This window comes from Ammospiza nelsoni, chromosome 16 (genome assembly GCF_027579445.1).
Source record: "Ammospiza nelsoni isolate bAmmNel1 chromosome 16, bAmmNel1.pri, whole genome shotgun sequence".
In the NCBI taxonomy this organism is placed as follows: Eukaryota; Metazoa; Chordata; class Aves; order Passeriformes; family Passerellidae; genus Ammospiza; species Ammospiza nelsoni.
In genome coordinates, this window is record NC_080648.1 from 8,759,505 (window position 1) to 8,786,767 (window position 27,263).

The following is a 27,263-nucleotide window of genomic DNA, read 5'->3' on the forward strand; positions in this document are numbered from 1 at the left end:
GCTCTGCACCGCGGAACAGCCGCTGCGAGACCCCGGCACAGCCCGGGCGGCGCTACTGGGGCGCCGCTACTCGCGGCATTACGGCGGGGGGTGGGGCTTCGGGCGGGGGGGCCGTCCGAGAGGGGCGGGGCCGGCGGGAGGTGGGGCTGGAAGGGCCGGGGCGCTTCTAGAACGGGCGGCGGGAGCGGCGGCTGCACGGTGAGCGGGGCTGGGCGAGCGGGCAGGGCTGAGGGCACCGGTACGGCCGGAGCCCGCGCTGAGGCGAGCGGGGCAGGGCTGAGGGCACCGGTACGGCCGGAGTCCCTGTTGAGGGCACAAGTATGGCCGGAGCCCGCGCTGAGGGTTGGGGCACAGGTATGGCCGGAGCCCGCGCTGAGGGTTGGGGCACAGGTACGGCCGGAGCCCGCGCTGAGGGTTGGGGCACAGGTACGGCCGGAGCCCGCGCTGAGGGTTGGGGCACAGGTACGGCCGGAGCCCGCGCTGAGGGTTGGGGCACAGGTACGGCCGGAGCCCGCGCTGAGGGTTGGGGCACAGGTACGGCCGGAGCCCGCGCTGAGGGCACAGGTACAGGTAGAGCCCGCGCTGGGGCGAGCGGGGCAGGGCTGAGGGCACAGGTACGGCCGGAGCCCGCAGCACGCCGTGCCCGCTGCCGCAGCCCCCCGGGACTCACGGGGGTCCCGCTGCCGGAGCCCTGAGCGCGGTCCGATCGCGTTGCAGGCTGCTCAGCCCTGGCGAGACGCGGTTCGATCCTCTCCGGGGTCCTGGCTCCGCTTCTGGGGCCGGCGGTCCCCGCGGGCCGGGCTCGGGGGGATGGCGGTATCACAAAACATCCCGCGTCTCTGTAAGCGTGTTAGAGCTGTCATCGCTAAAACAGTGCAAGAGCTTGTTGCCCTTCTCCGCGCTGTTTGGGTTTGATAGGACTGGCATTCCCGGGTAAATCACTGCCAGCTGACTCTGCCAGCTGCGTTAACTGGCTGTGCGTGTTCCCTGCCTGCCACAGGCTCACACAGAGCAAGCCGTGGCTTGAGCTTCGTAGAGGTGTTCAAACCCCACTTGTTCTGCTCACGTCTCATTTTATATTACTCTGAGCTTTGTTTACCAAAAAAAGCCTGTCCCTGGACAGTTGTGCAGCTGAGCTGGGGACAAGCCAGGAGAGCACAGGCAGCTGTGTGTGACCTGTGCGATGCAGCGACCGAAGCCTCGGTGGAAGAGGCTGAGCAAAGGCAGGGGAGAGCAGCTGGTGTGAAAACTGAAGGCACTACTTAAGTGTTACCACAGCTCAGCTGGGGCACAGCAGCTTGGTGGGTCGTAACATGGCAAAACATACCTTTGACTAGACAGGAGTAATTTTATTTCAGGAAGCAAAGAATGTCCTTGTAACCTGGAAGCCAGGAGGAGAGAGGATATGTAAATAAAGGCTATTTTTGGGACTGTCTGACTTTGTGATGTTTGGTGTTTCCAGCCAATAATCATCCCTTTTCCTCAGTATTAAAGTAATGTTCCCCAGCAGACATTTTTGTAACAAAACCTCTTGTGCTTTAGCTTTATAGGTGCCCTGTGAGAGTGGAGTGGAGCTGGAAGGCTGCTGTGGCCATCTTTACCAGGGTAATATTTCATCTTTCTGGCATTAAGGACTTGGAAATAATCCCACAGGTATGTTGTGAATATATGTAGCAATCAATAACTGCCATTCATATTTCACAAGTAGAACGTTATTCTGCATTGGTAAATTGGCACTGCTGTGACACTAACAGACAAGAATGTGGCCTCCTGCTAATGCCATAATTTCTTGGGATTCATTTTTTAATATGACTAATCATACTTTGGGAAGCAGTGCAGGAATTACATACTTCAAAGAAAGTAACAGCAGAGGGAGCTGGGTTTACCAGTAAGCATAAGAAATTTTTCACTGGAGGTTTAAGTCAGGAATCCAATCTGTTTATAATTTCCATGCTGTATGCGTTGGCAAACTTCCAAAGAAGCAAGCTGTAAACATAGATATTTCCTATGACTAGTTCTGATTTTTGTGCATGGTTTTCTATATGTCAGAAATGTGAGAACATGGAGTGTGGAAGCAGGCATGTTCTAGGGGGATGTTAGAACAGAATCAACCTCTGAGATAATGCCTGATTTTAATTAAATTGAATTGAAAGAAACAGTTCACTGACAGCAGACCTTTTTAATATGAAAATAACTCCTCTTATTTCTGAACAAATACTTTTAATGCTTTATATGGCAAATGATAAGTTATTCCAAGTTATGTTAAGTATGATTATATACTAAAGTTATGGCCTTTGCACAGTAAAATGCAGTCTAGATATTAATGCTAAAAAAATAAGCTGTAGTGGAAAAAGCCCGGGGTCTTTTTGTCTCACCAACACTGTGGGATTTGACTCCAGGCTGCTTTATAAAGGCAGAGCTTGCAGAGTAAGATTCAAGAGGATTTGCTGTGCCTTAGACTTGCATCAGTTTTGTTCTCTACTGGAGTGTGGAAGAAATGTTTTGTTATAGCTTTAAAATTTTACTGGGAGGTAATCAGGATGATTATGGCTTCTAAGGTGGTTATAATTTATTTTATGTTAAAAGAAATGCCAGCAGTTTTGCATGACTGTGCTGTGTCCTTGTTAATGCTTGCAAATAAACAGCTTTTCCTCATTTTCTTTTGGCTTGCCTTGAGAAGCACAAGGCAATCACATTGCTGGTTTTGCTAGGTAATTATAATTGGTTTTAGATGCATATTAAAATGCTTTGTAAAGAAAGGCAGTGATGTTGGTATAGGCTGCTTCAAGCAGTAAAACAAGTGTGCTCTGGAGGAAGGGGCTGGATTGTACACTGGTGCATCTGAGTTCATGTGGATAATGAATTGCAGCTTTGAATTACTTGGTTCAAAGTCTTTAGCCAATGGTATAGGTTTTCCTTCCTTAGTATTTAATAACTTTTTAAATGTTTTATAGCTGCTATCATGTGCTGGGCAAATCTGCAAGACTTGAAATACTGCTACATGTGAATGGTTTTATGGCTGCCTTTCTTGATATTGAGAGGCTCCTCCTTGGCATCATCTTGAAAACCTGTTTGTAATTAAGCCTATCTTTTGGCTCTTAACAAATAAGCAGCCTTGCAGGTTTGGTTTGTATAATTTTCTACTTGGATATCATTAACCTTATTTATAGCCATTTATAGCATTAACTGATAGCAGCTTAATGCCTCCTTGTGAAGCTCCTTTGTTTGTGGAGAGGAAAGGGATGAAGCCATCTGCAGCCCCAGTTCAGTGCGTCTGAAAGCACCCCTTGGGGTGCCTCCAAGCAAGAGGATGGGGTGGAAAGCAGTGGCATTTGGAGGAGCCCCAGACAGATCTGTCTCATCCAACAGTCCAACCTCAAATTGCTGTTTCAGTATTGACCAAATTTCAGAGCCTCAACTTTGTGTGCACCTGTGGTATTTTCGACTAATTTATTATTTTATGATGTTATATTAAAGAATACTATACAAAAACTATACTAAAGAATAGAGCAGGGATACAGGCAGAGGGCTACAAAGATAATAATGAAAACTTGTGACTCTTTCCAGAGCCCTGACACAGCTGGTGGTGATTGGTCATTAAGTAAAAACAATTCACATAAAACCAATGAAACATGCACCTGTTGGTAAACAGTGTCCAAACCACATTCCAAAGCAGCAAAACACAGGAGAAGCAAATGAGATAATATTGTTTTCCTTTTTCTCTGAGGCTTTTCAGCTTCCCAGGAGAAAAATCCTGGGCAAGGGGATTTTCTCAGAAAATATGATGGTGACATGCACCAAGAGCTCATCAGTGGCCTGGGGTGATCTTGAATTGTGATTTGCTTGTTGGTACTTAAATGGAAGGAGCTGCTTTAAGAGTGGTTTCCCAGGTGTCTTTAACAGCACAGACAAGCACAGAAGAGGAGACAGGCTGTAACCCTTCCTTGTGTCATCAGCTTGCATGCTGTATTCCAGTAGCTCAGAAAAATGGTATCCTAATCAGATGTTGACAGTATCTGGTTATGTTACTTTGTCTCCCAAGCTTTATTCCTCTGCAGCAGGTTCTGGGTCTGTAAGCAGAGAGCAGTACTCTGCATTAACGGCTTAGAAGAAACCATTGCTGTGTGTGCTCGGAAAAAATTTTCCCCAGCTAGTCTTTGGAAGAAGAGGTGACTTTGCTGGTAGCAGTTTGGAGCAGTTAGATTGCACCCCAGTTCCCCAGCTCCCCTAAAGAAGCCCCATGGCAGAGACAGTGCTGCCACCTTTACCTGAGGAGTGGAAGGACACTGTTTGTTCTTCTGCTGTTAATGTGATCAAAAAGTGTTCACATGAGTACAAGTAACACTCTGGTCTAATTTACCACAATAAAGGCTATGACTTGTGTTCTTTATGTTGTACAGACTGGTCTTATGTTGGTTCCACTTAATTTTCCTGCATGAGAAGTCTGTGCAAATTTGGAGCTGGGTGAAGGACTTGCTTTTTTGTCCCTGTTTTTAGTTAGGCTGTCAGGAAGTGGAGTTCTCTTGTACTTTGGTGCATAAGGGAGACCATGGCATATCAGTGTGATCAGAAGTTGAGTCCTGAAGGCACTGGATGTAAGAGGTATTTGTTTCCTCTTCTGACCTGGAAAAAGTGCTCCCTTTTGGCCTATGCTCCCTGTGACTAGATATGGAATTCAGAGTGAATGAGAAACTGAGAACCATGGTAGATATGCAAGCAATTCCCCTTTAATAGGTCAAGTCTATTTTTATATCTTGTTGCTTATGAGGTTTTCAGAAAGCTTATTTAATAAAAAATTCAGTCTAACCTGTGGAGAAAATTTCCATCCTTGTGTATTTTGTCTAGGACTTTTTTCCCTCTGCCAGTGTTCCCTGGGCCTGACAGCACTCTTTCCATAGGAGTAATGATTCACTGAGGTCTTGTACTGTAAAGAAGTAAGAAAACCCAAAACCCACAAAAGAAAAGCCAGAAATGTAGGCAGTGTTTGTTATACAAAGGCTTGTTTGGCATTTCTGTTTGAATAAAACACACTGCTTTACAAACATTTGGCTCCTTTATTGAGGCATGAGCTGCTCATGCCCCTTCTGCCCTCTTGCCCTCCTTTCAGCTGAGTGGGGTGGGCACAGGTACGTGTTGCTGTGCACACACGCTCCTGCCAGCCAAGCCTGTGGTTATTCAGCCTCCTGTAATTCATTATTTGTGCTGGTTTTCCCAGTAACAGCTGTCAAAAGAATGTACAAACCATCTGCCAACCCTGCAGCCAGGTGTCCTGCTTGTCTGAGCAAGAGCTGCTTTCTCTTTTTACTGAGGTCTCTGTTTATTGACTCAAGTAAAGCTGAGTAGGATGGTAAAGCTGTTGCAGATCTGCTATGAAGACAAGCTGGTAGCTGTAGTACTTCTTGGCAGATTTCCTCAGCCATGGGAGAACATGGTGAGGAGGTGCAGCAAAGTGTACAGTTGTTTTAACTGGAATATTCACTTGTAATTGTTCTCCCAGGCTTTATGTTGTGCATCCAAAAACCCACTCCATTAAATGATGGCAGACTATTCAGATGGACAGATGAGGCTTAATATATCCAAATTAATGTACTTCCCAAGTGCACTTGACTTGCTGTGCTTTCTGCTACATCACTTACTGTGGCTTGCAATGTTGGCAGACCTCTGCATGGCACTGTTCACTCAGCTTTATTCATTTCTCAGATTACCCATGTACTAGTTCTTAACTAACTTCAACAAGCAGTTGGGGAATATGTGGTTTGCAGGAGGGTGAGAAACAAAAGAGGGAAAGGAGAAGACTTTTTATGATACTGTGAGACATTTTCCTGCTTACTCATGCTTGCAGACTGTTGTGGTGAATGATTCTGATTCCTTGTGTAGTCTTGTAAAGTAATCAAAAGAATAATTTAAAAATAATCATCTTGTCTTGTGATAATACACAACAGAGGACAGAGCTATTCCTGATGTTTTTAGTGGTGGTGGTGTCACTGAGGATGTGTTTGGTCTTTGTTTCTGTGGCACTGGTGAGCCCAGCTGAGGGTGAGAGTTTCAGTTGTGCTGTGGGACTGAAAAAAAGAAATATTCATTTTTCATCTTTTGCCTTGTGGGTATTTCATCTTTTGGAGGCAGATGTGTGGAGCCCAAGGGAACAAGAGTTAATGCAGAATTACCTTGAGTCCTTCCTATTTGCTACATTGCTTGAAATTTCAGGACACTCCATGTATTTTTCTTTCATTTTTCCCTTCCATTCCCCTTTCTCAAGTTGATTCCATTTTGTCCCCAACAGTTGCATTTTTACTGTATTTCAAGTTACTGGGTTGCATGTGGTAATTTTGAGCTACCAGTTTGCCCAGTTACATTGAGCAGGAAAAAGCAATAACTGAGCTGAGGTGGGGAGTTGTCACCTCCCTGGTGACACTGTGCAGGGCTGTGCCAGGAGCTCCAGTTTGAGCAGCAGTGCTCCTGCATGAGGCTGCCACTGGGGGCTGTTCCTGCTTGCTGGGCAGGCAGCTCTGGGGTGAGCTGCGAATGATCCCAGTGCAGTGCTGCTCACAGAGCCCCTGGGGAAGGTGTTCTGGTCATCAGGGCTCCCAGGGGCTCTTCTGTGTGCCCCTTGCATCCCTTGCTTCTCTTGACCCATCTGCTCACACTGGCTCTCCTCCCATACCCCTCAGGCTGTGCTTTTGGAAGTGGAACAATCTGCTTTCAACATCCATCTCTGGGGCTGGGTTTCTAAACTGGCACAGCCTTTGAAATACAGGAGTTATAAGGGCTGTGCCCAGAGGCCAGTATGCTGAGATAATGCATCTTGAATAAGCAGAACTTGAAATTTCGCTTCTAACTTTTCCAGCCATTGCTGCCACTTCTACACTACAAAATGTTCTATTTCTCTATTTGGCTTTCTCAATATTTGTGTTTCTAGACAGTTTTTAAATAACTGAGTTTTATAGAACGCTATAAACCCATTTAATTTAGACTTTTATTATTATTGGAATATAATTTGTGGATCTCATATTTTCCAGCTCTAGTTATGTCTGACATGGAAGGTGCTGAACTGCTCTTGCAAAAGAGCTTTTTCTCACTCTCAGTGGACAATGTGTATATAGTTTCCCTTTTCTCATGTGGGCTTTCCAGTGTCTCCCATGTAAATCCCAAAGAGTATGCAAGATAGCATTTGATACTGTTAAGTAACAGCTCCTATGGTTGAAGAAGAGTTTTTTCAAGCTTTACTAATTAAAATTTGGAGTGTCTAAATAATTTGCATGAGGTTAAAATGACTGAAGATAAAGGTTAATGCTTTGGCTTGTTTCTCACAAATAAGTTAATTATTTTTATTCCTCCTTTTCCTTTTAATTTTTAACAGATCTGGAAGATGAAGCCCTGGCTGCAGTTGATGTTCTTCCCTTGTGTTTTCCTGATCTGGCACGCAGAGGCAGAGTTCTTCACCTCCATAGGTGTGGGAAGAATCAGTGCATGATGATGTGATGTGGTTATTGTGATTGCTGAAGTTATCATCTGAAGCATATGCTTTTCTAAATGTGGCCCTGGCCAACACTCTCTATTAGGAAAAGCTGCTCTTCTGCAGCCTCAGTGCAATTTGTTTGCAGTTGGCTGACTTGGAACACTGACCAGCATGATCCAAGTTTCTCTGGGGCCTCTGTCAGTAAAATAGGATGGGCTCTGTGTTCTATTAGGGTTTGTGTATCTGTTGTCATTTTAAACAGAGCACACCACCTTATGCTAGAAAGCTTAGTCTCCTGAATTTGAGTTATGAAAATAGTTTAAGTGGTAAATATGTGAAGTTTTTCTTTTTCCCCAGCAGCCAAAATGTCCTGTCTTCTCAAAAAGCTGAAGTTAGGTGTCAGAAGGAAAAATCAGTAACTCCCTTACATTGTGTGTTTTGCTAGGCCTGACTAAATCCTAAAGAACTTGCATTGTACTAAATCTGTAAAATAATTTGATTTTTATGACAAATTAGTTCCTGTGTTCTAATAGGATCCAATAATGTATGATTGTGGTAGAGCTTCAAATGAGCACAAACTGAGTTTTCTGCTGTTAATTGCTGTAACATTTTCCTGTTGAACAGTTTGGGGACTTGCACTCCATAAGGGCATTAGAGGCTGATTAACTGCCACTGGCTGTTCTCCAGAATGTTCTTTGAGTCAGTGGAGCTGGTTCTGAATGGCAGAGCTCAGAGCTCCTGGTGGGTTGTTGTGCACCACTGTGTGGAACTGCTCAGCCAGTCCTGCTGCCAAGCTCCTCACGTGCCCTGTGGCTGGCTCAACAATATTTAACTACATGTGTATTATTTGCTTCTGATTTTCTACGTTAAGTAGCATTTTATACAAAGCTTCCACAAAGGATCACCTTCTCTTTACACTTACCTATTTCTGAACCTTTGCTAACTCTGAAAACAGCACATCCTGCTGCCTTCTATCTGCTTAATCATGCCACATTCATAATTACTTTGGAATGCTGGAACTGTGGTTGCATTTATGAATCTAATAATGTTCTTTCAGTTTGGGCTTTGAAAAGCCAAGTTTGTCATAGCAATTAGGACTGATATGTTAGCAATTTCCACTAATGCTAATCAGGAGAGTGTGTGTGAGTCTATGAACATTAGTCTGAAATTCCTCTCTGTGTAATGTTAGGCTGTTCCCATGGTTACCCATATTGTAAAGCTGTAACTTTAAATGATGTTAGTGGTTACACTAGCAATTTGTTAGTGTGACCTAATCTGTGTCCATATGTAGAACAGATGCTTTGGCAACCATTTGCATCTTTTGTTGCTTTGTCTCCATAGCTGTATGAGTGTCAAACCTTTCTTTTCATTTTCTTGCTTGCACTTGTAGTACTAAAAGTAATTCAGAGGCAGAGGAAGGGTCAGAGCGAAGCTGCATGAACTGTTGAAGCTGGGACTTTAAAAGCCCCTTGAAGCATTTGAATGCCAGACCTGTGTGTCTGATAGCTTTTGTGGGGTATAGGCATTGAAGTGCACATCCTCAATTTGTCTGTGGTTTGTGATGGTTTTAATAGCCCTGGAGCATTTAAGGTTTCTTTTCTCTGCACTTGGGAATTGTTACTTTTTTAGGACTGATGAATATTTGCTCCTACTCTTTTTAGGTCAAATGACAGACCTGATTTATGCAGAGAAGGACTTGGTACAGTCTTTACAGGAATATATCCGAGCAGAAGAGAAAAAGCTCTCTCAGATTAAAAGGTAGGGGAGATTTGTGTAATGAAGGGTGACAAAATGGCTCATTTGTGTTCAGTCACACCCCACCTTTGTCACCACTCTCTGATGCTAAATCTTGTTGGTATTTCCTCAGTAGATAATCGCAGGTGTCACTTAGAATTTACTTCTTTAGAAATGGTGCTCTGGTGGGATCTCCCCACTTTGCCCTGTCCTTGTACCATCACAGGACTCCTGTAAAGAGGACACATCAGAGTCATGTCAGTCTTGTCATGAGAGCTGAATGCCTCTGTGTGCCAGTGCTCTGTGCTGCCTGTTGTTTCATGCCACCAGCCCTGCTTACAGGAGCCAGGTGTGCCAGTGGCATTTACCAAATCTCTGGGTTCCTTCCTGTGTTGGCTTTGCCCTCAGGGACAGTTCTGCCCTGTTCTCTTCAGGTGCCAGCCTGGCTGCAGCACATCTCTGATGTTGTCCTGATCGCTTGGATCACTTGAAAGGCCCTTGCTGACAGCTGATACTTTGTGTCATGTAGGAAGATTGTTAATTCTGCTCTAGCCAAAAGCAATATATGCTAAGGTATGACAGGAGGATAGGCTGCATGAGGTCCAGGTTCAGAAGAGCCAAGTGCCTCTGGGAGGAGTTGTGCTTTCCAAAAAACTTCTCAGCTCGAGGCTGTATGTGTCAATCTGACCTTCCTGTGGGAGTGTAGGATGAGAATAGAGCTATGGAGTAGTGGAATGGTAGGAGTTCTGGTCACATAGGCACAAAATGTTCTTTTCCTGAAAAGCTGCCCTTCAGAGGCAAAGCAGTATCCTTTTCAAGTATTGGTAAAGAGAATATCTGTTCAGTCTGTGAATACACTGGTATTTTTAAGGCTTGTTACAACTGAGATGCATGCCTGCTGAAGTTTAAAATACTAAGCAGGGAAATACTTTCCCTTTGAATGAGACTATTGTAATTTAAAAAACCTCCACTTTATCCTTGTGAACTTGAAAGGCTGAAAGCCAGTTTTGACAGTAAAAGCAGCAATAATTTGATCTAGATGTGTAATTTGAATGATTTAAGAAGGAAGATGTGCATTCATAAATGCCTGAGAACAATTTATGAATGCACATCTTCCTTCTTAAATCATGTGCACACTTCTCATTCCAGCTGGGCTGAAAAGATGGATGTACTGACCAGCAAATCAGCCTCTGATCCAGAAGGGTACCTGGCACACCCTGTGAATGCATACAAGCTTGTCAAGCGTCTGAATACTGACTGGCTGGAATTGGAAAACCTGGTTCTTCAGGACACAACAAATGGTGAGGAGTTACAGGGGACTGCTGTCAGGAGGCAGCCTTGTGTTCTGGAAAACCACAAGCTTGGCTGTGGTTTAAATATTATTGCCAAGTTTGTTTAAAAAGCAGCTAAGGACTTGACTTGTATGTACTGATTACCCAAGTGAGTGAGACTTGTAACTGAACACGTCTTAGTCAAGACTCAAACTGTTTTGTTTGGGGAAGAAGGGAGAATGGGACATGCTTAAAGCTGTGCTGGTAACTGTTAAGTGTTATTGTTCTCTTGTATACAAACTGCTTTATTTGCTTTCCCAGTCTGCTGCTTCTCTTGATGATCACTGTTTTTTGACAGTGTTGATCAGAGAATAGGATTAAGAATCAAAATGAGTCCCATATTGAACTGGTGGAGGAACTTGTATCAGCCTCAGTGTTAGAGTTGGCAGATGCTGTAGTCTGCCAAAACCAGGATTGCTATATGATTGCTGTCTCTAAATCTATCCTTCTAAATCAAATGTTTCCAATACTAATCCTTGGGTTTGCATCATTTTTTCACATGTCTGCCTGAATTTGCTTGCATACCTTTTTTAAGTGGAGGTTTATTTTTACTGGACTCTTGGATAGTGAGGAGGAGGTGGTTGTGTTTTTCAGGCAGAACACCACATGGTTTCCCCTTCTACTCTGCATATGCTAAAGTTTAGGTACTTGAAAGTTTTTTTCCAGACAAGGCTTTTATTGCCTTTTGGAATAGTTATCCTAAATGGAAATAAAATACTCATGTCTATTGAATGTGTCTGTCGCTAATTTTTTCTAAATGCTTCTTTTTCCAGTTTGGCTTTCTGTATGATTAGAAATGGTTGGGCTGTTTTCCTTCAGTTGATGGCTTCCTCTTCTGCCCAACCAACCTGCTGTGTAACCCTGACATGTTTACTTAGTGCATTTAATTTTATTTCTGAGTATCACCTGGTTTACTTGTCAGGTTTCATTCTCTCACTGAGTAAGGCCCTGTACTAGTGAGGGGATCCTGAATCAGGGTCTCTGCCCCTGGAACTGAGACTTGAAAAGCTCTTGTAGCTTTAGATGTTGGAATACCAAGCTGGAGATCATTGACTAGTACTACAACCTGACATCAGTTGTCTCTATGGGTATTGCAGGAGATATGATCAAAGCTGTTAAGTTTTCATGTCAGAAAGAGATATTGCAGGACAATGAAGATCATTAGATTCACATTGTACATCAGTGATTTTGTTGCACAAGAAAACTGAGTTTAGATATTTATTACTTATTTTTTACTCGTGAGCTGTATTTCTTGAAAAGGGACAGAAAACAATGTGTTTGTAACTTTTGAGCCTAATAAGAGGCTTTAAATCTGGATTATTTGAAACTTAATTCTCAAGCCAGAGCAGATGTTTCCTCTTCTGTGTCAATCTTGTGCTGATATTTATTCAAGCTTTGGAAGTAACATCTGCCCTTTTACTGCAAAGGCTTTATTGCAAATCTTACAATCCAGCGTCAGTTTTTTCCAACTGAAGAAGACGAGACCGGAGCGGCGAAGGCTCTGATGCGCCTGCAGGACACCTACAAACTGGATCCTGAAACCCTCTCTCGAGGGAACTTGCCAGGTAAGTGCACCAAGGGCTCCTCAGCTTTAATAGGAAGGAAATGGTAACATCCTCAAACTCTCTCCAAAAGTCCTTTATAAAATGAGGGTTAACTGTTTTTGCCACAGATGTTTCAGAAAATTTCAAAAAAATACTGGGATGTCTGATTATTAGCAAAGTCCTGATTAATGTTTGCTGCTGCTGTGACACCTACTGAAACAGGTTATGGTGGCTACCAACATGGTGTTTACTAACTGAATAGTCTTTGTTGATGTGTAGGTAAATGAGCTGACACAATATTTTTATTTGTTGTAAGTATTACTAGCCATTAATAATTAACTAAATTTTAAGTCTTACATGTGCGTCTTCTGAGCTGGAGCAACTGGAAATCAGTGCAGTCAACTGGACACTCAGTTTGTTTAAATCAACATCAGCTTGCTTATGCACAAATACAGATTTATAGTAAAGAGAAGCTGCACAGTCAGCATGTAGTCAGGCTTCTCTGATCATCTAACGGTGTTAATCTGTAGCTTAGGTGAAATCTGTTACAATGTTAGTCTGTTCTTCCTTTGTCTACAGCAGAAAACACAGTAGCTTACCACTGTAACTTCTGTTAACTTCCCTTTGTTTCCAAAGGAATGAGTTAGAATAAAATTAAGGTAGTTTACTCTTTAATTCTGATGGTGATCATTTTAGTACTGAACCTACAATATTGTCAAAGCATTGTTTCTTAGAAACATTTTTGGATGATAAAAGTGTGTGTTTACAGATACTTCTCATTGTATCCCATGTATTTAAGGCAAAGGTGCTTGTGTGGATTGCTGAAAGCTGTATTTTTGTTTTTAGGAACAAAATATAGATCCTCCCTGACAGTTGGTGACTGCTTTGGCATGGGGAAGACAGCCTACAACGATGGGGACTATTACCACACTGTGCTCTGGATGGAGCAGGCCTTAAAACAGCATGATGAGGGGGAGGATACAACAGTCAGCAAAGTAGAGATCCTAGATTATCTCAGCTATGCTGTTTTCCAGTTTGGGGACTTGCACAGAGCCATGGAGCTCACCAGGCGCCTGATATCCCTCGGTAAGAGCAAAGACCACGTTACTTTAGCTGCTTTAGCAGAGCTGAGAACAGTCATGGCCCATCCACATTGGTGAGGTGATTGGAAAGGATATCCTCACAGATCACTTTAATAAATGTGGGTCCTCGAAAAAAGTCTATTTATACATGAAGTATCTTTAACAAGCTGTCTTATGGTCCATGGTGTTGTTACCCAAGGCCCTGGTGTGTCTGACTGCACTCACTGCCTGTGTGCTTTGCTGGACTGTACTGAGATGCTTTGTTTGGCAGTGGTCAAAGCCTTGCTTGTCTCAAGTAGAGATCAAGGCTACCACAGATATGGGCAGTGCTGCACCTTCTGTGAAGTCCTACTAACTTTACATGTACCTCTTTATTCCTCAGTGCAGGTAATCATGGATGCTGGAATACTTTGCCTGAGATCTTGCAATATTTCTGAATATTCAGAACAAACTGAGTTTCTTAAAACCTCTTTTTATTTCTGAACTGTTTTTAGTTTTCCCTTGACTAAGCAAATAAGCTTTCTATCCAGCTTTGCCTACTTCCTGCAGTGGAAAGGTCTGTCCTCTTCATTTAGAGTTAACATTACCTGTGTTAGGTATTTGATGGGGTTTTTAATGAACTTTGGTTGTTTAGATATAAGCAGCATCCTGAGAGTGGGTGAAACTTTCCTATTGAAAAATATTTATTAGTCTAATTTCTGCAGAACTAGAATTCTTTATTTAAAATTTACAAGAATATGAATATGCATTGAATCTAGCTCTAGGGGTTTAGCACTGATAGCAGAATGCAAATCCTGATCAGCAGCAAACAGTGGAACACAGTTGGCAGTCCCTTCTGAAAGCAGCAGCTTCCTCTGCTCTGGGCTCAATTTCCCTATCTGGCCATTATTACCCTGTGCTCTAATGAGTGGTGACTGGAGTGAGCTTTTGGGTTGGTTCCGTGAGATAAACACAGTGAAGTTGGGAAGGCCAGAAAGGAAAGAATCTCTTGTAGGTTGTAGCATCCAGAAACACAGATGAACAAGGAATTGTTCCTTCTTAGTTATCTGGGATAAAGGTCTATTGATGATAATAATTGATTCTTACCAACATCATTAGTAAATCACTAGTATGTCCAAAGATGCTCCCTCCCATATAACCCTGTTAGAGCTGCAGATGGGTGCTGTAGGTGGGCTCAGAGCTTCCCAGCCTGAGAGAAGTGTTTGGGACTGAAGACTGTGGCTGGACTCCACCACAGTATTGGCTAAAGTCTGCTTGTGCAGTGTGGGTGAGCAGCATGGAAAGGAGGGGTACAGCAAGTGGGCTACCTTGGTCTCTGCTCATGAACTCTGTTGATCTGCTCATCTTGGGTAGAACTGGTCAGAAAAGTTGAGAGAAAAGGAGGAATGTGAACAACAAAAACTTTGTATTATTTTTCTTGGAATACAATTTTCATTATGGGTTCTTCCAGAAAGGATTCTTTTGTATCCTTAGTGCAGCTCTCCTTTGCAAAGACAGAAGCTTCCTGGCATGGATTTTCAGTGCAGACTGAAGCCAATGCCTTTGTTTGCCTGATAATGCTTTAGGAAGATAAGAATTGTTGCTGTCTTGATACAGGGACTTGTTTGTCCTAACAGTTTGCAAAAATCACCATTTCTGTCTGGTTTTCTCCCAATGAAGACAGCACTCATGAGAGAGCGGGCAGTAACCTGCGGTACTTTGAGAAGCTGCTGGAGAAGGAAAGAGAGGAGAAGGAGAAACAAAATTCAATAAACAAGACTGTGACAAGCACAGAAGCTGTGGTGCAAAGTGGAGCCTATGAGAGGCCTCTGGACTACTTGCCTGAGCGTGATATCTACGAGGCCCTGTGCCGAGGTGAAGGGGTGAAAATGGTAAGGGACAAGAATTTCCTGACGATGCTGCCTTTGCATAAGGGTGGTCAAGCTTGGTGGAACATGTTGTTTTTTCCTTCTGTGAAGCTCTTTTTTTAAGAAAAATTTAAGTTTGTTTCTGTCCAGGCTGAGATTTGTATCTTACATCTTGACTTCTCAATCTTCAGCTGTTACACACAACTCTTAGCTGTACCTCTTAAGGGTTGTTGAAAATTGATTCTCCTCAGTCTGTCTACTCAGCTTTTTCAAAGTCAGCCATACAGGGCTTTTTCCCCTGAGAGCTGATTATGCTTTACCACACTCAGGGAATCACATTATTCCTTCCCTTTTGCATCTTAGACGTGTATTCTGGAATGACTATTTTGACCAAGTGATTTCCAGTACCTCTCAATAAATATCACTTCAATTCTTAGTCCTGGGAAAAGAAGCAATTTATTTCATCTGTATAGTCTTAATTATGGAAACCAGACTTTTTTTTTTACAGCTCGCTGCTTGCATAGTTCTTAACCTGTAACCTATTATGGTTTAATTCCCCTAAAGATGAGTATTTCAGATGCTGCTCAGTGGTATTTGAAGCAGGATATCTTGTTTTTAATTGCAGTGAATTGCAGAATTGCTCTTGTTTACCTCTTCTATCTTCTGGTCACCTGATGGCTTTTACAGTGTGTGTGGAATGAAGCTCATCTTCTTGCCTTGCCTGTTGGAAGTTCAAGTGTTTGAGCAAACAATGCTTTGTTTGGCATTTTGTTTCAGACACCTCGAAGACAAAAAAGGCTGTTTTGTAGGTACCACGATGGAAACAGAAACCCTCATCTGCTGATAGCTCCCTTTAAAGAGGAAGATGAATGGGACAGTCCTCACATTGTGAGATACTATGATGTCATGTCTGATGAAGAAATTGAGAAGATTAAACAACTAGCTAAGCCAAGGGTAAGCTTCCCTTTTTCCATCTCACTAATAACTGCCAATTCCATGCTTCAGTCTCTATTAGCAAGGACTAAGCTAAGGATTTGAAAGATCTGGTTTCATACTACAGATGGTACACTGCAGCTGTGAGCCTAAAGGGAAAGATTTTGAAACTGCCTGGTGATGTAGGACCATAAAGCCCAGGCTCCTAAAGGTACTTATACATTGTTGCACTTAATTATGCAAAGTTCTCACTAAATGGCTTAGAAAGCTTTAAGAAATTAGAGACTAGACTTGAAAAGATAAATGGCTGACTTAAAATGATGGGAGTAGGTGTGCAATGTGTCTTGAATCTGCCTTTTGAACCGGAGCCAAACTTAAATGATATTTAAAACCCCCAAATCTCAAGAGAAGTGGAAAGATAAAAATGTAAGTTGTGCTAGAATAATACCTAGAGGTTTGGGTTTGTTCGGGTTTTTTTTGTTTGTTTGTGTATCCTGGAATCCACTGCTTCTATTCTAAACCATAGATGTTTCTTGTTACTCATGATATGAGTTCTGGTGACAGCTACCTCATGCAAAGCTAGTAATTATCTGGTTTTTCTGGAGGTGGAATTTTCTGTCACCTTTCTAGCAAAAAGTAGTATGGCAGTGTGATAGTAGTAGACGCCCCCATAGATTTTCTGTCAGGTCTGAGCAGAATGTAAAACAACAAATATTTGCTTATAGAGGAGTGGTTCATTTTAGCACTCTTCAGGCTACCATGTGAAATATGGTACAAAAATTCTAGTGAAGACTTAGCTTTCTGTATTTCTAAATGTAAGCATAAATAGTTAGAAACAGATTGAGAAACTGATGCTTCCCCAGATGATTAATGATTTGGGATGTTTGTGAAGCTGGTCTTCTATGACTATCAGCCAGCTAGGGAAATGTTGGCTGAACACTCCTGTCTCAGTGAGGGATCTCACCTCCTTAAATGGAGAATTTTTCCTATTACATCATAGTAGAAAACTTCAAGAGCTTCAGATAAAATGGAAGTATTCACATAGAGCATATCACTTAATCTATTTTATCAAATAAAAGCACTGTCTAAAGACTGCTGTTTTTTATTCAGAGTTTTATGGAAAGTCTTAATGCTTGGTCTCTGAATTTTGCATATATTACTAATGTTAGAGGAATTTTTCATGTAATCTGTGTAGTGTAGAACTGCAGTCAGTCCCTAGAAGAGTAGATAAATACTATAGCCTTAAGATTCAGATGAAAATTGTCAATTTTAAAAAAGCAACCATTTCTTTATGAGTTGTTTGTTCTAAACTTCAGCTGCTGGAGTAACTTTAAATTCTGCACTACTACTGAAAGAATGGAAAATGCAAGTCCTGTGGTGAGATGGTCCTTAATAAATACAGCTTAATTTTAGCCTGGAAATTTTAGTTGGGAATCATGGAAGCTTTCAGACAGAACTGTGAAGTGTTATTTTATTTTAGGCTCAGAAAGGTGACCACTTTGTTTATTCTAAAATGCATTTGCAAGACAATTTTACTTTTGAGTCCAAGCACTTAAGCATTATCTGCAGTTTACACTTGCCAATACTTTTTGTAGAGAAAGAACATCTGTATGTGATTGGGAGTAGCTGCAGTTGAGTTGCTTTTTATGCTTGTTTTGCAAAATGCAATCACTGTTATTCCACAAAGTAGATCCAAAAGTAGATCCAGCTTTTCAGGCAATCCATCAGAACTGGGTGGGGAGGATCAAGAAAATTCTTAGCTCTGTTGGTGTGGATAGCATTGAGGCAGGTCCATCATAGTATGAGAAACATATTCCTAAAATCTTAGTTTTACCTGCAAGCCAGGAATGTCTGAACAGGCAAGAACATGGCATGAAGTGGGGAGGCATAAATATCTGAGCTCATGCTACAGGGTTTCAGCAGTGCAGAATTTCAGAAGGAAATAACAACACAGATTGCTAAACTAAACAGACTCTGAAACAGTCAGTGAAGCTTCTGACCAATTTTCTGAAGGGTGTTATGATGGTTTTGGAAAGCAAATGCCTCTTACAAGGCTGATTTCTCCACCCTGAGAGAGGAAGCCTCACATTTATCAGTTGCTTGTACCAACTGAGACGTAGATTGGGTGTCTTAAATGACTATCTGTCAGAGCAGATAGGAAATAATATCAAAGCAGTCAGGCTTATTTGAGTTCTGATTTATTTATATCATATGCTAGGTGCAGAAATCAAGCAAGCATGTACAAGCTTGAAAATGGCATCAGAATGAAAAGTCTGGGAAGCAAAATATATATCCCCAAAGCTATGCTTCACTGTACCAGTGAAGAACAACATCCAGTCAGTCTGGCTCTTCTGTTATAATTTACACAGGCAAAATCTGGAACAAAATAACAGTGAGTCAGAATTACAGCAACAGCTGAGCCAAGAACTCTTGTATAGGGACAAGACAGCTGACAAGTAGTGTAAAGCTGGCTGGAGACTTATTTGAGGAAAAATGAAGGAAATAATGACTGCATTCCCTGAAGAAGAGGCAAATAAAAAGGCCTTCTATGACCTATAATTAAGTGGAAGGAAAGAGGTATGATTTAGAGTGTGTGTGGTTAGCAGGAGTTAAATTTAAATGTGGTCTTAGTTTACAGTCAAAGAAAAGAGTATCCCAGTTCTTGTTCTCAGCTGCAAGAATGAAACCAAAGTGAGCTGGTGTATTGTTAGCAGTCATCTGTCACTCTGACACCACAGCAAACTATCAGTTTTGCCAAGTTCCATTTTTTTTTCCCTACAGATCTGGTCATATGGCCTACATGTCATGATACTGACTGTTTAAAATGTCTAGGTGTGCTGTGCTTTTGCAGAGTTACCTTCATCAGAGCTGGATGTTCCAGGCATCTCTCAGCTGGAAAATTTAAGCATGGAAATGTTGAGAGTTGTATTTGGGAGTTTTCTACTACTGGGGGTTTGCTTGTCCCATAGTTTGTAACTTGCTCTGTAAAAGTTTTCACTTGTTATTTTACATCTGAGAATGAGGTTGGAGTTTTAATCAATATGAGGAGCAGGCTGATTAAGTTCATGGACTATCCAATGATTTTCTCTTTGCCAGGAACTTGGACTTCATATGTTGTTAACTTTTGTTGTTGTTCCCTCTTGCTAATATTGACTTCAGCTGTTTAAAAAAGTGCCTTCAAAACCTGTTAAGCAAGCAACTCATGGATTTAATCAATATCATGGCTTGGGCAGTCCCTCAGACTCTTTTTCCAGGGTCAAATACAGGTGATGGATTGTACTTGTGATTCTGCATGTGTTGTTTTAGCATGAAGTCAGATCATATTCTCGGTTGAAGCTCTTTTATCCAGTGAGTTACTGAATTTGGACAAATCAGGTGTTGCTTTTGGTAAGATGTGAGAAATTTTCTCTCCTGTAGCTGATGTATTTCTTCCCCCTTGGGATTTTTTTTGGCACAGCTGGCACGAGCCACAGTACGTGATCCCAAAACTGGTGTCCTTACAGTGGCCAGCTACAGGGTATCCAAGAGGTAAGCAGAGGCAAGGGCTGAGCTTTAAGGTTTTTGTGTTTAACAGCTGTTGTTTGCTGCCTCCTATGTCTGAAAACCTGAACTGCTTTGCATGTAACCAAAGCTTCCCCAACAAATGCATGGAAAATGGCTCTTTTAGCCATCTGACAAAGGGCAGGAGAATCCTTCTGCTTTGGGAAATGGGATGTGGTGATTGGTATTGTAAAATCATGTGTTGCTGTCCTTCCCTTAGCTCGTGGTTAGAGGAGGATGATGATCCTGTTGTGGCCAAGGTGAACCAGCGAATGCAGCAGATCACAGGGTTAACAGTGGAAACAGCTGAGCTCTTGCAGGTTGGTGCACTGGCTTCACCCTGGTTAAGGTGGAATGGTGCAGACAGATGTTTTCTGTGTGTGCCAAGCAGAGAAGGGTGGAGAGACCAAAGCAATATAAGAAAACTTAATGCAGAAATCTGATATTTATCAGTTTGTTCTGAGGGAAGTGCCTGCAGCTTATTTTTCAAGTTTGCAAAAGCTTATTTTCTGTCCTAGTTCAATGTTTCTAAGACCTAAGTATTTTTTGCTATAGTCTGATATGAATTCTGATCTTTGGATGGCTGTTGGGAAGAAGAGTGCCAGTAGTACAGCACTGCCAGAATAGCTGTATGTTAGTCTATTCACTGTTTCTCTTCCTCCATGCTCCTTGAATTCCTGTTTCAGAGCTTGATAGAAATACTCTCGATTACAGGCTATCCATAGAAACCAGGTAATTGTGTAGTGGTCTGAGAGACACGTTAAGTACAGCCTCAGGGTAACTAAGGCGTGTTATTTGATTATAAAGTGAGGGAAGAGGTGCTTTTAAGTTAATTTTCTGTGACACTGGAGAGGCATTAGTTTGTAACAGATCATACATGAGTGGCACAGAGTCCAGTTCTGTCCCCTAGACTGAACTCCCAGGGAGTTGCACACTTTGATCTGCCTTTCCTTCAGAGGAAGGAATTAAAAATGTGGTGGAACTATTGCTGCTGAATGTTAAACAAGCTGTTGTAGTGATAAGTACAAACCCTCAAGCTACAAAAGGGAAAAAGCACTCAAGTTGTTTCTCATCTGTGTACCTCAGTTCCGGCAATCTAAAAATAAATCCAGTGTACTCTAGATAATCATCTTGCCACAAAGTGCTGTTTCTCAGAGCCTGCTTTGGATTTCTGAGAGCAAGTGCTGTTCTGCAGCACTCACTTGCAGTTCAGTACATATTTATGTGCTTCCTTCTTCCATGCTGTAGGTTGCCAACTATGGAATGGGAGGGCAGTACGAGCCACACTTTGATTTTTCCAGGGTAAGATCACACTTGCAATTATTTCTTAATGGGGTGGGGAGGAGGGAGCAGTTTGGTCTGAGAGAAATTTTGGAGGTGTTTTCTTTTAGAGCATTTAATATGTAGCCCTGTTTCATGGATGAATTATGAATCCTGAAAAGCCTTTGCACTGCTTTCTCTGATGCTGCAGGTTCAAAAGAATTATGAACAAACCTCCCTGCTTACTTTGGGACCTTGATTCCTTACACAGTACAGAGACTCTAAAACAGTCATGCAGCACTTGAATGTGCTCTTTGCATTGTTTTATTTGTAAACTGAGGTCTGCAAGCCCTGGGTTTTGAGTCTGCCTTGTTCCATTAGGCTTCTGAGTGCAGTGATGTTGTCCAAACCCTGCTTTGCTGGGTGCTTTAAAGCATTTTGCAGGAGCTGACTGAGGAGGCAATATCCTTCCACTTTCCTCCTGAAAAGTAAACATTATGGAAATCCTCATGGGTTGTACAGCCCTTCTGGCAGACCCCTGAGAGTGGCTGCAGCACTGGGATCTGAAAAGAGTTCCCTGGGTTGGTTTTGAGGGCAGTGCTCCAGCGCAGGTTGCATGAACAGGTGCTGGTGCTGGGTCTTCACGAGGCACTAGAGGGCTCTGCCTGGCAAAGAACAGCTCTGCTTTGCTGTGGGAGAAAAGAAGAGCAGATTGTTAATAATGACCCTCAACAAGTTCATGGCTGTGCTAAGCATACTGAGGAGCTGTGGTGACTGTTAACTTCAAATATAAAATCCATGTGATGCCTTGGTTTCCGTGGTATTTCAGTGGGATCTGGCAAATTCAGATTGTCCCAGTGTTTTACCTGGTAGGAGGGATTGCTGCAGCCAGAGTATACAACCCAATAATTGAGTGCAGAATTGAAGCCTCCCAACTTAGCACTGTTTAAAAAATAAAAAAATTCCAAGTTTTAACACTATGGAAGTTTGTATTCATTAGCTTTGGCCCATTCTGAGAATTTTCCTCTTAACTTCAAGTCTGCTTAGTTTCCTGAGTTGAGCAAGTGTTCTTAAATTCTCTTCAAATCCTTTGAACTCAAGGACCTCAGGCATCAAATTGGCCACTGTGGACTTTACTTTTGGATTAGGAGCTGGAGCAGAGCTCCACTTGGAACATAACCTTGGCTGCATTTGTCAGCTGAGGCAAGGCACTTGCAGAGGTTGCCTGAGTTCTGGTCTGGTCCTGCAGGCTCTCTGTGGATCACAGACTTTGTGTTGAAATAGAGGTGCTGCTGTGTCTCCCCAGCTTCTGATCAGCCTTGAAGCTTTTTATTCCCTTGCAGTTCTCAAATAGAGGCACTTCAGTAGCTGCCTACTACAACTTGAAGATTTTATTGGTTGTTCAAGTTAGATTTTTGCTGTTAAAGTTCAGAAATTCATAGTTGGACCTGGGTTCCACAGCAGTGGCAGTAACCAGGGAGTTTTCTGTATCTGTGTTCTTATGTTGGCTTTTTTGGATGGGATTTGCATATGCAAGTTTGGGGTTTTTGTGAACACATTTCAGGAAAGACCACTTGTTCATTAAAACATGCTCCAAGCAGATTGAACTACAACAAATTAGACATGGTCACTGTGGTTTTCCCTGCTGTTTCTTTTTCAATACTGATTTATTGTTTTCTTTAAATGTTGAACATAACTGCTTTTATGTGTAAAAATGCAGCTGGATGTCTCCTGACTGGAATGACTTCCTGACTATTAGCAATGTAAATAAATTTCTAATTTCATTTTTTTTTGAAGGAAAGACACTGGTATTCTGGATGTTCTTTCTGCTTCTACACTGGCACCAGTATGATCTCAACTTCAACAAATGAAACTCAATGTCTTTTACAGACTAAAGACAATTTGATCTTTTTGATGTGGTCTTTAGTCCTAGACAGGCAACCACCTGAAACTACTCTATAGTTCTGTCTGCTGTCAAAACATGCATTTGCTCTTCTCATTATAGTATTTCTTTGAGTTGTTACATTTACAAGACTGTTATCTAAAGCCCACTGAAGATTAATTTTTTTGTATTCATGTCAGTTGTTGACTTTGGATCAGTGCCCAGAACAATAATGGCCTGTTGTTGACCTTACTGGGATAACATCTGTGCCACAGGCCCTGAAATCAGTGCTTCCATTCTCCCTCCAGAACTGTTCAGTGCAACTTCTCCTTGTCACATCCCAGTGCTCTGTGCATGCAGCTGTGCACCCTGGCTGCAACTTGTGATGGCTTTAACATTTCCCTGTATCACTTATCCCCTTCCTGTTCCAACTCTTTAAATTGGGCTTGAGGATCTCCGCAGAGCTGCACGTGGGTAGCTGTGTTGGGAACCTGGGTTAAAGTTGTTGTCTGTTGCAGCGACCCTTTGACAGCACACTCAAATCGGAAGGAAATAGGCTAGCGACGTTTCTTAACTATGTAAGTACCTCTGTGTGTCTGCTGTCTGGGAGCTGGAAATTTGCAGTTATTCTCATTTAATTTTATAGAAAGATGAGCCAGATGCTTTCAAGCGGTTAGGGACTGGAAATCGTGTGGCCACTTTTTTAAACTATGTAAGTATGATGATCCTTTATGCATTGAGTGTAACTTCAGCAGCATCTCTTTAAAGCTTGTGCAGTTGTTATTTGTAGAGATTTCCTGGCATCTGGCAGTAGGGATTTCATTATTCCTGCAGCATCAGGTGCTGTCCCATCTGAATTGATAGAATTTTGGTGGTATTTAACGTCAGAGCAGAAAATTTGAATACAGGACCCATCTTCTCCTTTCGGTCACTCTGCTATGGAATCTTTTACCTAAGTGGATTCCGTGGGGGAAAGGAGACTTTGGCTTAATTCTGAGAGGGAACTAGGTGGGGCACTCATGTGGTGTGCTTTTGGAGAACTTGACTAGCAGCCACTTCATGTGAGACAGTCATATTTTTCCACCACTGTTTGACAGCACGTGATGTTGTGGTCTGTGATCCTCTTCCTCAGCTGTGTGGCAAAGCCAGAGTTGCTCAGTTGCTCAGCACAGGTGCTGCTTTAACGAACAAAGGCAGGCAGAGCTGACAGACTTGGTGCAACTAGGTTACAGTGTAGATTTGAAAGATTCATTAGTTGCATGCATTATGCAGCCTACAGACCATGTACACTGGAATCCTAAACAGCTGCCACTGGGAATAGTGGCCTTGTTTTCACAGTAGTCTTCTGACACTATTTTATCTATCAACCTGTACCCACTATATCTTTAGGATCACCTCATGTTCTGTGTTTAAGATTTTAGTGATATAGTTTAAATATTTTATCATAGAAATTTTAATTTGTTGGCTGATAACATATTTGAGAGTGAAATACAAAGGTCAAAACAGAATCAGAAACACTTTCAACTTGGTATAGTCGGGAGGGATATAATCTTCAAAACAAGAATTGGAGTAACTGTGAAATATTCTGCTGCAAAGAAATTTTAAATTGAGTCAATATTTTGTTTGCTTCTTGGAATTTTGGATGAGCTTTGATTTAGAAGGAACAATTCACATCTCTGCCAGTTGTACATGGTCAAAGGCACTTTGCCTTTGTTTGTCCAATACAGAACTCATTACACATCATACATGTACCACCAGCCTTACTAAAAAGAGTCATTTTTGGCTAAGACGTGTATTAACTTGCAAGGCTGCATGCACACGCTTTCTACCTGGAATGGGCAAAAACCTGTGCACCTGTGGCATCTGATGGTCCTTTTATTGGACCAAGCAGGAGGACACCAGAGTGGTAACAACATTTCCTATAAACAGAAATCCAAGTTACAATAGAGATTGTGGGGATTTGGGGAGTGTGTTAATAGTAGTTTTTAAATTTGGGGAGTGTATTAATAGTAGTTTTTAAATTTGGTGGGAGTTGGATCTGACTAATTTGTTTCTTTTAATTAGAATCTGACCCAAAGCTTACTGATTTCAGTGGAAAGACATTCTGTTTTTAATGGGATCATTTCTAGAAACTTTGTGGTTTGAGTCAAGTCTAGAATTTACAATAAATCCATTGTTCCTGATGAATACAATAGGGTTAAATTCATTCCAGTGTAGAAGTGTAAAACATAAAAGATACATGGTTTTGTTTAGAGTCACATAGCTGTAGCTGTTGAAGCTTGAGCTGCCTAAAGCACTTGAAATTGCATAAGACTATTGGTGAACAGCACAGAAACTGCAGAAAGAGATTTTTCTAATAGTTTGTGTAGTTTTTGAAGTGGTTGACCAAGATGCATAAACTAAATTATGAAAATGGGTTCCAAAGGCATGGTTTCAATTTACAAGGAAATATGTGGTTTAACAGACACTTGTTTTCCTAATTGGATCATAAAGTAGAATGAAATTCTTGAAACCAGCTAACTCTGAAGTCCTCTCTGTTGTTCTAGAGTATTAGCTTATTAACATTGCAGGTACACAACTTCTAGTGGCTACTTGAAGTAGAGGATACATAATCTAGGAAATACAGAGCAGATGGACATAAGCTGCACAAAAGCCTTTAGCTGCAATAAAATGCTTCAACAGCAGGTACTGCTTCTTCTGCAGTTTGTGCTGGTTGAAGTGCACCCTCCTCATCAGTGCTGCTTGTAGAGGTGCAAGTGGAAATGTCAGGCCTTGGGACATTTATAGCTTGTGGGACTGTATAAAAAGCCTTGTAAATGTACAGTTTGTGGACTTTGTTTTCTCAGATGAGTGATGTAGAAGCTGGAGGAGCTACAGTTTTCCCAGATTTTGGGGCAGCAATATGGCCCAAGAAGGTAAAGTCTGTTGATGTGTTTGGGTTTATTCCTTCTCTCTCCACTTCCTGGCTCTCCCTCAGCACAGTCTGTGTCAGTCAGCTGATGTGACAAGTGCAGTTCATTGCAGCTGCAGTGATCTTGCAGACCAAAGGGCATCTCCCTTTGTTGGTAATTTGTGAAGTGACAAGTTTCTCTGTACAGCTGTTTTTCACAAAGTAAACTTGTGTTCAGTAGAATTCCTCTGTCCCCTGAACATGGCTGTACTAAAACAGGACTAAGAGTTTTTCATGTGCTGTTGATGGTGACCTGTTAAATTTCTTGCCTGCAGCTGAATCCATGGGCATCTTCCTCCCCTTACTTTAACCTGGTTATGTTGACTAGGTTGTGACTAATCCAGATCTGATCTCACTTTTCAGGGAACAGCAGTGTTTTGGTACAATCTCTTCAGAAGTGGTGAGGGGGATTATAGAACAAGACATGCAGCTTGTCCAGTCCTAGTAGGGTGTAAATGGGGTAAGTAATTCCTATTTTGAAACAAATCCTGAAGGAAGGCTCATGTATGTGAAGCTGGGGGTACATTGACCTCTTAAAAAAGCATTTAATAACCTGGGCACCCCTTCAACTTCTGGAGTCATTTGGCCATAGTGAAATTTCCTGCCATTGATCTCATGAAGTATTCAGCAGCTGCATTGTACAGCTACAGCTTTTCTAGTGAGTTTTTTTTCGTCAGTGACAGCACAAAGTGTCTGTCACTGGGTTTGTGTACTGCATCAGAATGACTTGAATTGTCACTTGACTAGAATCAGGTCTATTCCTACAAAGATCTGCCCATAATTTGAGCTGCAAAAGGATGAGAGCTCCTTGTAAGGTAAATGGGAGTGTCTGGACATCAGGAGTTTCTGCTTCCTGCTGAAAGCTTATCAAGCTTTGTATCATCTATTCCCATACCTATATCCCCTAGCCCCCAGGGTATGTCCCTGGAGTGCCAGAGATGCTTACTGTCAGTGACACAAGCCCCAGAATACACTGCTCTCTTAGTGTTGGCTCCAGAATTGTGCATTGGGGTAGATCATTTCTTCCCCAGCCTTTTACATCTTTCTATGTGTTTTCCCTTGGGTGAGTAGAGAAGTATAAGCATGGATCCCCAATGTGAAAGATTTACCTAAAGTATCCATCTAGGTTGTGATGATATCCACACTGGCTACATGGTGATAACTAATTCCAGTTCTCTGTTTCCACAGTTTCAAACAAATGGTTTCATGAAAGAGGAAATGAATTCTTAAGACCTTGTGGGAGAACAGAAGTTGATTGAACTCCAGCCTGCTGCAGACCTTTGTTTCTGTCTCCTTTTCTACTGTTGTTTGTTCCAGTTCATTTCTAAGAAATGATCCATCTTTTTCTCCAAGAGTCCTGGCACTTTACTACAAAAGAACAATAAAATATGTAACACCTGTGAAAGAAAGTAAATGGCATTGTACACATTCATGTCTTTTGGTTGCAGTTATTTCCACATTTTCCCTGCCTTCCTCCCTACAGTCTCCCTCTGTAGTAGTGGTGCAAACAGTGCTGTGATCAATTCTGTTTGTTTGGGTGCTTGGTCTTGTGCCTTTTGTACCTCAGATTTAGATGTTAAATATTTCTTTGAACCAAAGTTTTTTTTAAAAAAAGTTTTGTGTACATGTTGATTTTATTGTATTTCTGTGGATCACAAGTTTTAAAGCAAAAATAAATGTTCTTTCCATAAAGTGATTCTC

General features: G+C 42.0%; 1 protein-coding gene across 8 annotated transcripts; it reads left to right on the plus strand.

The window, feature by feature from the left end:
• The first annotated feature begins 169 nt into the window (after positions 1-169).
• Positions 170-27,263, plus strand: P4HA2 (prolyl 4-hydroxylase subunit alpha 2). 8 transcript variants are annotated; one of them, XM_059483554.1, is made up of 17 exons: positions 170-198; positions 1,543-1,653; positions 7,361-7,451; positions 9,121-9,217; positions 10,343-10,494; positions 11,952-12,089; positions 12,915-13,154; positions 14,810-15,021; positions 15,775-15,951; positions 19,388-19,458; positions 19,691-19,790; positions 20,719-20,772; positions 23,131-23,190; positions 23,259-23,324; positions 25,459-25,527; positions 25,926-26,022; positions 26,751-27,263. In XM_059483554.1, exons 3-17 carry the CDS (start codon positions 7,370-7,372, stop codon positions 26,819-26,821), a joined length of 1,686 nt encoding a protein of 561 aa, XP_059339537.1. In that variant the 5' UTR covers positions 170-198; positions 1,543-1,653; positions 7,361-7,369; the 3' UTR covers positions 26,822-27,263. The 8 variants fall into 8 exon arrangements, with proteins under 8 accessions (XP_059339537.1, XP_059339529.1, XP_059339536.1 ...); XM_059483546.1 differs by lacking the exon at positions 23,131-23,190; XM_059483551.1 differs by lacking the exon at positions 23,259-23,324 and having other exon boundaries at positions 172-198.